At 47.0% G+C, this 10,000-nt stretch overlaps 1 protein-coding gene across 3 annotated transcripts in view; it reads left to right on the top strand.

Moving 5' to 3' along the window:
* Window positions 1-10,000, top strand: part of LOC143280132 (uncharacterized) — a 50,041-nt gene that overhangs the window by 36,778 nt on the left and 3,263 nt on the right. For all 3 annotated transcript variants that reach the window (XM_076584691.1, XM_076584694.1, XM_076584693.1), the window contains exons 2-6: window positions 377-1,438; window positions 4,166-4,425; window positions 5,649-6,927; window positions 7,612-7,762; window positions 8,569-8,722. In XM_076584691.1, coding sequence (XP_076440806.1) covers window positions 1,355-1,438; window positions 4,166-4,425; window positions 5,649-6,927; window positions 7,612-7,762; window positions 8,569-8,722 — 1,928 coding nt within the window. In that variant the 5' untranslated portion in view covers window positions 377-1,354. The remainder of the gene's footprint in view (window positions 1-376; window positions 1,439-4,165; window positions 4,426-5,648; window positions 6,928-7,611; window positions 7,763-8,568; window positions 8,723-10,000) is intronic.

The raw sequence follows: 10,000 nt of genomic DNA, 5'->3' as shown, positions 1-10,000 counted from the left end.
CTGTCCTGACATCCTCATAAGAGAGAGAGAGAGAGAGAGAGAGAGAGAGAGAGAGAGAGAGAGAGACAGACAGACAGACAGACAGACAGAGACACAGGCACAGACACAAACACAGACACAGAGATAGAGTAGAAGTCTCCTTTCCCCCACTTTTCTTTTTCTTAACTCCTACTCCACTTCATAACTATGCCACAACTTCTAATCTACTGCACACATGAATCATCCATTTTTTAACCGATAATGACGAGCTCGACAAGTTTACGTATTCGACAAGTTTATGTTTGACCATGGTGCACGCCCGTAACTGTGCAGAAGACATAGAAAATGGAAATCAACGATTATAGAATGAATGTCAGCCGTCGATATTATGTTTCAGATACAAAGCAATGAGCACCCAGAGCAGCAGATCAACGTGGAACCGCTGATCCCCACAGAACACAACCTGAACCTCTGAGGACAAGTCGAAACGATTCCACCACCCCCCTGCACCCTCCCCCCCCTCCCCCCCTGAGGAAAGCCAAGGAACAGGCTTGTGTCGGAAACTCGCAAACTCTTGTGTTTTGCACATGTTTTCATACGGTTAGGATTTTTTTTTTCATCAGGAAATCAAATCAAACAAACAGAAACACCAATTGTGTTTGGCTGCCCCGTTTCTATCTACCATTCAACCGTATAGTTTTACCAGAAGGAAATAAAGAGACAAAGACGTATATATAAAAAGAAGGAGAAAAAACAAAAACTAAAAATAGCCTCTCCCCATGAAAAACGAACAAATCGCATGAGTGGATCCATTGTCTGAAAAACAACCATTCCGACTTTTTGGTTTGTACAACACTGTTTCAAAAACATTCGAAGTAGGTCACATGAAAGTCGATTACGATCAACAGTTACTTTGATGAACATGGTCATGGTTGTATTATTTTGAGATCTGACCGATTCTTATTAAAGTCGACTTCGGATACAGTTCCAACTCTAAGTTCAACAAGTTCACGTCAGTACTTACAACTTTCTGCTGAAGTATAGAAAAAATAAAATAAAATAAAAGAGTGAAGTGCTGTGTAAATTTTATTGTACGAGACCCCTTGTAGAGAAACTTGATAGGTTTATTTTATTTTATTTTTTTTTACAACCATTCTCTCTTCCGTGTTCATGTTCTGTTCGGCAAAAGGTTATTTATGATAAGCTGGCATCTACAGGGGTGGCCCATGAAGTTTTATTGACTGCTTCAAAAGTTTTATTACGGGAGTTCTGAAAAGGCGTTTTCTGCAGTAAGAAGGGGGAAGGGGGCAGGGTGTGGGGGTGTGAGGGGTGGGGAACTTAGGGAAAACAAACTCTAGAGATATATCCAGGAACCATGCGACCAACGTCGGCTAACAGCGGATTGAGGGGCCCTCCTCTCAACCTGTGTGACATTATTCAGCGTGGCTACCTGTCACAGGTAAATCTGGTTGTGTGTCCATATAACTTGTAACTTGTTTCTCTCCTTTTCTGTCTCTCTGTCTGTGTTTTTTTGGGGGGGTTGGTGTTTTTTTTTGGGTGGGGGTGGGTGTGTGTGTGTGTGTGCGCGCGTGCGCGCGCGCGACTAGTTGACTTCATCAAGATTTTGCCCCTTATGAATAGTAGTAGTAGTAGTAGTAGTAGTAGTAGTAGTAGTATTTTTATGTATTTATCTATTATCTTTTTATTTTATTTTTTATTTAATTTTGTTTTATTTTATTTTATTTTCTCAAGGCCTGACTAAGCGCGTTGGGTTATGCTGTTGGTCAGGCATCTGCTTGGCAGATGTGGTGTAGCGTATATGGATTTGACCGAAAGCAGCGACGTTCGGTCAAATCCATATACGCTACACCACATCTGCCAAGCAGCTGCCTGACCAACAGCGTAACCCAACGCGCTTAGTCGGGCCTTGAGAAAATAAAATAAAATAAAATAGAATAAAACAAAATTAAATAAAAAAATAAAAAGGTAATAGATAAATACATAAAAATACTACTACTACTAATAATAATAATATTCATTAGAGGCAAAATCTTTATGCGCGCGTACACACACACCCACACACACACAAGACAACAATGATGATAAATAAGCAAATAAATGTAAAACATGCAGACACACGTTCACACATACTACACACAAACACACACATGCATAACAGATAAGCAACAAACATGCAGTTTGACAGACATAAAAGCACAATCAAAATATACATAAACGTACATGAGCACCAACACACACACACACACACACACACACACACACACACACATTACTCTGCACCCCCTCCCCCCCTCCCCCACACACTTATTTCTAGGCTACATGTCGCAGCTTCCACGGCAGCGCTCCTTCCCGCCCCCCCCCCCCCCCCCGCCCCCCTCCACACACACACACACACACGTATCAGTGTATTTGATATTCAGTATCAGTCTTGTTCGATAACAACCTCATTCCCATGGTTCGAATTCTTGTTTTCTAATCCGCTTTGAGGGTCCACGTCTCGCATGCTATATTTTTGCTGATGATGGATTCCAGGTAGATAAACTGTTGAACAGGTCCTAGTTTCCGTTTTTCTGTCACACACACACACACACACTCACACACACACACACTCACAAACACACACACACACACACACACACACACACACACACACACACACACACACACACACACACACACAGACATACACGCACGCACATACAAATTTCATTAGATGGTCGAAAAATTCATTTTTATCCTCAACTCTCATGGGAAAGAACTCAAGTATGAAGAAAACAACAGGTCGTGGTTAGTTCCCTTGCCTCGTGGCAAAAGAAGATTTGTCGCAGCAACTTCACTGACTCGGCAAAACACAGCGTTCTGGCGCTCTGCAGTGTGTGTGTGCCTGTCTTTCCCCGAAAGCTTTTCAGTGGTATATCTGCTTGATTGTCTTGTGTTTCTCCTTCATTGTACTTAGAGCTATGCCAGTCACGATATCTCTCTCTCTCGTTCCTGCAGCACTTTGCACATTCTCAAAGCATGACCAGCGCGCTGAATCTGTGCATCGGGCCCTCAAGTAGATGTGGTGCAGCGAACATGGATTCGTCCGCATGCAAACAATGCACACACACACACACACACACACACACACACACACACACACACACACACACACAGGGTTTTGAGATTTGAGAGATTTGGAGAGTGAGACAGTCCTTGATAGTTTTCCTCTGTGTTACGGTGTGTGTGTGTGTGTGTGTGTGTGTGTGTGTGTGTGTGTGTGTGTGTGTGTGTGTGCATGTGTGTATGCATGTGTGTATGCATGTGTGTCTGTGTGTGTGTGCGCGCGTGCGTGCGTGCGTATGACTACTAACATACGTCAGGATGTTATTTTGATTTGTTCAGAACAATTATCAATGGAAGTGTTATCCCCTTTGTCTAGAGGGCTTCTATGCTGAACGGACAATAAAATAATATCAGCGTCATATTGTGTTGTATTGCATTGTATTACTCTTTTTGTCACAACAGATTTCTCTGTGTGAAATTGGGGCTGCTATCCCCAGGGAAAGCGCATCGCTACACTGAGAGCGCCACCCATTCTTTTATTTTGTTATTTTTTCTACCTGCAAAAGAAAGAAAAAATGTTTTCCTGTCGAAGTGGATTTGTCTACAGAATTTTGCTAGGGACAACCTTTTTGTTGTCATGGGTTCTTTTACGTGCGCTAAGTGCATGCTGCACACGGGACCTCGGTTTATCGTCTCATCCGAATGACTAGCGTCCAAACCATCACTCAAGGTCTAGTCGAGCGGGTGAAAATACTGGCAACTCTGTCGGGATTCCGGAACTGGTGCGCTCAGATTCTCTCGCTTCCTAGGCGGACGCGTTACCTCCAGGCCATCACTCTACATATAGTCTCTCTCTGTATATATATATATATATATATATATATATATGTGTGTGTGTGTGTGTGTGTGTGTGTGTGTGTGAGACAGAGACAGAGAGACAGAGGAAGAAATTTAAAAAAACAAAACATAAAAAATCACACACAAACACTGCAAATCCTTAAGGTCTGTATCGCCTCCTTCCCCCCACCCCACTCCCCTCCCCTCGGCACCCCCACCCCACCCCACCCCCTCCGCACCCCCACCCCCCAACCCCACCCCCCAACCCCTCCCACCCTCTCAGGTCCACCTGCTGGTCAGCCTGGGCGCCAACCTGGAGGCGCGGGACGCCTCGGGCCGGACCCCCTTGATGCTGACGGCCTTCGTGCAGTCCGAGGGCTGGGGCGTCGGGGTGGCCCGCCTGCTGATCGAGGAAGGCGTGGCCATGAGCCCCCGCGATCGGCACGGAATGAACGCCCTGCACCACGCCTGCGTCTACGAGCGCGTGCCTCTCGCTCGCGTGCTGCTCAACGCCCCCGACTTTGACCTCCTACAGGCGGACAGGCCAGTTTTGTTTGTTTAATTTGGTGGTGGTGGAGGGGGGTGGGGGTGGGGGTGGAGGGGGGGGGACGCCGGTGAGTTTGTGGGGGTGTGTGGGGGGTGGGGGTGGGGTGGGGGGGGGGGGGGTATTGGTGGGTTCGGACTGGACGGGCGCAATAGCCGAGTGGTTGATTGAAGCAGTGGACTTTCTTCTTCTTCTTCTTCGTTCGTGGGCTGCAACTCCCACGTTCACCCGTATACATGTGCACGAGCGGGCTTTTTACGTACATGACCGTTTTTAACCCGCCATGTAGGCAGCCATACTCCGTTTTCGGGGGTGTGCATGCTGGATATGTTCTTGTTTCCATGGAATGGCAGGGTCTGGGGAGGGGTGCGCGGGGGGCGGGGGGGGGGGGGGGGGGGGGGGGGGGGGTGGCAGGGTCTGGCGTGGGGGTCGGGGGGGGGGGGGAGGGGAATGGTGTAGAATGTGTGCTACCTTGTGATGGTGAGTGTGTGTGTGGGAGGTGGGGGGGGGAGGGGGGAGGGGGGAGGTGAGCATGAGGTGAGGAGGAGGGATGGGTGTGAGGGTGGTGGTGATGTGTGTGTGGTGCACATGTGCGTCGACTGCAGTGGAGTTTTGTTCAATCAATGTCCCCCGGCATACACACCAAGGTGACTGTAGACAATATTTTTTTGTTAAAGTATTGATTTTGAAATTTGAATGTTATCGTTTAATTGAAAGGTAGGAGAGGAGAGGAGAGGGGTGGGTGTGAATGGTGAGCTGGGGGCACGTGTGCGTTTGTGTGTGTGTGTGTGTGTGTGTGTGTGAGAGAGAGAGAGAGAGAGAGAGAGACAGACAGACAGACAGACAGACAGACAGACAGACAGACAGAGACAGAGAGAGAGCGTGTTGTGATACACAGGTATGGATTCACGTTAGGGTTTTGGATCTCATGAGTCCAAGCATTATGTCAACGAAAGTTTGGTTCTGGCCGGTACCTTCTTGCTCCTGTCGTTCACATTAAAATTCAGTTATAAACCATGCTGGTTATACAGACAACCCATACCCAAACTGCAACAGTCAGCTTTTAAAAACAAAACAAAAAAAAACTACAGAAAGAAATAAAGTAATAGACATGAAAAACAAACAAACAAACAAAAAAAGACTGTGGATTGTGTGAAAGATGACTTGATTTAGTGAGAACGACAAATCAGCGCTGAAGACCCATTTTAACCCCCCCGTGCAGATTCGGCAACACGGCTCTTCACTACGCCGCCATGTCGGGCAACGTGAACTTGGTCCAGCTCCTGGTGTCCAATCACCGCCGTTTCCGCCAACCACTCACCAGGCTCAACCGTCGGGGCCACACCGCCAAGGACGAGGCTCGGCGTGGCGGCTACCATCTCTGCGCCGCCATTCTGGAGGGCAGCGACTCCGCTTTCGGTCAGGCCAAAGAGGGCAACAAGAATGAAAGAGGCGACTTCACTGAGAGCAACCCTCCCGGCGTGTTCATCACCACAGAAGACGAAAGCTTCGTTCAAAGCGAAGACCCCAGAGCCGCGCCCGACGAGCCCAAGATGGGCGGGGAGGAGGCGGAGGAGGAGGAGGTGGGGAAGGCGGTGGTGGTGGTTGACGACGACGAAGCCAGGTTGTCGCTGAGGAGAGAGGAGGACGAAGAAGGGGGTCTGTTCGGCCCTTGCGATCAGCTCAGCCAGGAGGAGTTCAACAGGAGCCTCCTCCTAAGCCCCCACCACACCCCTCCAGCCAGCGACCGATCCTCCTCCGACCTCAAGACCAGGTCCCACAGCTCTCCCAGGTTGAGGAGGTCGGGAATCCGCCGCGCTCACCCCGCGGGCGTCAGACGGGTGTCCATCGGCAGCACCAGCAGCACCAGGTCAGCCACGTCCACCAAGAAGCTCTCCCTCCTCAGCGTGCACAGCAGCAACGCCAACAACAACAACAACAACGACGACACCATCTTCGAAAACGGCAACAACGAAGGAGACCCAAACGGCTCCGCGGCGGCGGAGAACGAGGCGCCGGTGGAGCCGGCAGGCAGCAGCGCGGAGAACCTGCAGCAGCATCAGCAGCAGACATCGAAAAGTCCCAGTCTCCACAGCCTGAAGCGAAATAGCGTGCTGAGCGAGAACACCGTCCTTCTCAACAACAATATCACCAGGCCCACCACCACCAACGCCATGACGAACCACAAAATCGAGGCATCTCAGATGCCCAGAGCGCCGCGGTCTGCCCCGGTGAAATCAGTAGGCAGCCAGCAGAACCTTCGGAGCAGGGAGTCCATGTTCGCCACGGTCAAGCCACCTTTCCAACAACAACCCCTGCCCTACGAGAAGGACCCGGAGCGAATCATCCACGTGGCGTCCGAACACGACTTCCGGAACACGCGCGAGTACGTGCTCAAACTGACCCGGATGGAGTTCAGGCCCGCCCACTTCGACACGGACAGTCTGCCGGTGCTGGTGCGTCCCTCGCCGTCTGCCCAACATGAGGAGGACGCGAAAAAGGTTTGATGATGATGATGCGGTAATGTTTTGCATGCTTCCTTCAGTGTGTGTTTGCGTGTGTGTGATTGTGTGTGTTATTTGTGTGTGTGTTTGTGTGTGTGTGTGTGTGTGTGTGTGTGTGTGTGTATGTGTGTGTGTGTGTGTGTGTGTGCGTGCGCGTGCGTGCGTTCGTGTGTATGTGTGTGTGTGTGAGAGAGAGCGTGTGAGTGAGTGCGCGCGGCGTGTGTGTATGTGTGAATGCAGCACGCTTCTTTTAAACTCTACAAGCATCAAATCTTCCAACACATCATCTGCTCTCTCTGTCTACATCGTCCTATTATTATCAACACAACCAGAATAAAATACACTCGCCATGAATGTGATGATGTGTGTTGCTTTCCGTCCAAGATCATTCATCAGTTATGCACAGCGTCGCCTTTTAAAACGTTTCTACTATTCAATTTCCTCATCTTTCTTCTTCACCACTCTTGTTTTCCACCACCACCACCACCATCATCATCATTATTATTTCATCCTCCTCAACCTCCCTTTTCCGTCTTTCCCTCGTCTCGTTTCTTTCTTCTCTCCCTTCTCATTTCCTTTCCCTTTCTTCACATAAAAAAAAAAAAAAAAAATTGCAAAGCGAATCACACAACCCTGTGGATTTTGATGTGTCGTTCGCTGATTCCGTCCGGTCACTGACAGGCAAGCAACGCGACCGGAAGCTGGCGAGACAACTTCCGGTTCCTGTACCGCCACCTGGAGTACAAGTGCTCGCCGTCCTGGAGGGAGGCGGCCCAGCCACCTCCGGAGCCTCTGATGATGGTGCCCCAGTGGGGGGTTACCTCCCCTGCAGGTGCGCTTACTCTGACGCTGGTTTTGTTGAGTTTTTTTGGGGGGTTTATATATATATATATATATATATATATATATATATATATCAGGAAATGCTATTATTTCCCTCTTTGTAACGAATTCATAATTCATTCATTTTATTAGTTCGTTCGACGATAACATCAATTATTATTATCATTGATTGATTTTTTTCTCTCCTCTTCTGTATGACTTAATAATGTTGTTGTTTCGAATTTAATTAATTTTTTTGTGTGGCTGGTCTGAAGAAATGTTTTTATTCCCCTCTCTGTCATGAGTCCATAAGTTTGTTGGGTTTTTTTTGGTGTTTTTGTCTTTTTGGTCGGAAGAAGGAAGACCTCTTCTCGTAAGAAATAAGGTGAGAAATTTAACACGATTGGCGTCAATCAGTCAATCCAGATTAAAAGTAACACAACGAAACCTTAATGCACGAAAGAATATTTGAGTTAATGAACGAAAGTGAACGAAAAAGAAAACAACAAACAAACAAACAAAAAAATCATACAAACAAAAACGAACGAATGAATAAGGAAATAAACCCACGGAGGACAATGAAAACAACAATAACAACACAACCAATCAAAACGAGTAAGCGAAAGAATCCACACGGCGGTGGGTAAGAAAGCAGGGAAAGATAAAAGGAACCTTTCCTCTTCTTCCTTCGTAGGCTGAAACTCCCACGTTCACTCGCATGTACACGAGTGGATTTTTACCGTGTATACATATGGCAGCCATACTCTGTTTTCGGGGGGTGAAGGAAGGAATCCACAAACTGTGTGTCCGTTGCAGTGGAGGAGGGGGACGAGACGACTGAGAAGAAGGTACGACGGCCCAGCTCCTCCAACCGTCCCTCTGGAGGGGGTCAGGTGAACGACCTGTCCACTAGCAGCAACGTCAAACGCAAGATATCCTCCAACAAATCTCGAAAGATTTCCGCCATCAGGTAGGTACTGTTTCATTCTGTTTATTTATTTATAAATCTGATTGCTCATGTGATTCTTCAGTTATTCAGGTATGTATATATGTATGTATGTATGTATGTATGTATGTATGTATGTATGTACGTGGAGTGATGGCCTGGAGGTAATGCGTCCGCCTAGGAAGCGAGAGAATCTGAGCGCGCTGGTTCGAATCACGGCTCAGCCGCCGATATTTTCTCCCCCTCCACTAGACCTTGAGTGGTGGTCTGGACGCTGGACAATTGGTGTTCACTGATCCCCTTCATGAGGGGCCACAGCCTTTATTGAATAAAAATGTTCGTTTCGTTCGTTCGTTCGTCCTTTGCCTTCTGAATCTCCTTCCTCCTTCACTATCAGTATCAGTATCAGTAGCTCAAGGAGGCGTCACTGCGTTGGGACAAATCCATATACGCTACACCACATCTGCCATGCAGATGTCTGACCAGCAGCGTAACCCAACGCGCTTAGTCAGGAAAAAAAAGAAAGAAAGAAAGATAATGATAACAATGATAATAATAATGATGATGATGATGACGATCATAATGATGATAATAATAATAATGATAATGATAATAATTAAAAAAATTAGTAAGAAATAAAAATGAAATAAAAAGACAATAATGATGGTAAATAAGCAAATAAATGTAAAACATGCAGACACACATTCACACACACACACACACACACACAAACACGCGCGCGTGCGCGCGCGCACACACACACACACACGCACGCATAACAGATATGCAACAAACATGCAGTTTCACAGATATGAAAGCACAAACAAATACACATAAATGTACACGAACCCCGACACACACACACACACACACACACACACACACACAATCTACCAAAATTACTCTTCACCCCCCTCGCCCCCCACCTCCTCCACACACTCATTCCTAGGCTACGTATCGCAGCTTCCATGGCAAACACACACACACACACACAAACACACTATGCTCTTTTATTGTGTGTGTTTTCTTAAAATTCATATTAATTCAGGAAGTATTACACTTTATTTCATTGACGTAGGCTTACTACCTCTCTGACATGTAACAAAAGGACATTTTCTTGTTGGACTTTTATTTTATGTTCGGAGTTTGTGATGGTATGTCAGTGTTTATAAAAACAACAACAACAAAAACCTGACCTAATGTGTTTGTGTAAACTATTTTCTATTTTTAACAAATAGTAAAGAGGGGTAACTCTCTCCATTACACAAGGTACACGACTTCAAGTCAGTGATGCTTACGCTA

The sequence above is a fragment of the Babylonia areolata genome, chromosome 3, assembly GCF_041734735.1.
Source record: "Babylonia areolata isolate BAREFJ2019XMU chromosome 3, ASM4173473v1, whole genome shotgun sequence".
NCBI classification, from domain to species: domain Eukaryota; kingdom Metazoa; phylum Mollusca; class Gastropoda; order Neogastropoda; family Buccinidae; genus Babylonia; species Babylonia areolata.
Note: the sequence above shows the minus strand (reverse complement) of the source record. Positions and strands in the feature narration are given on the sequence as shown.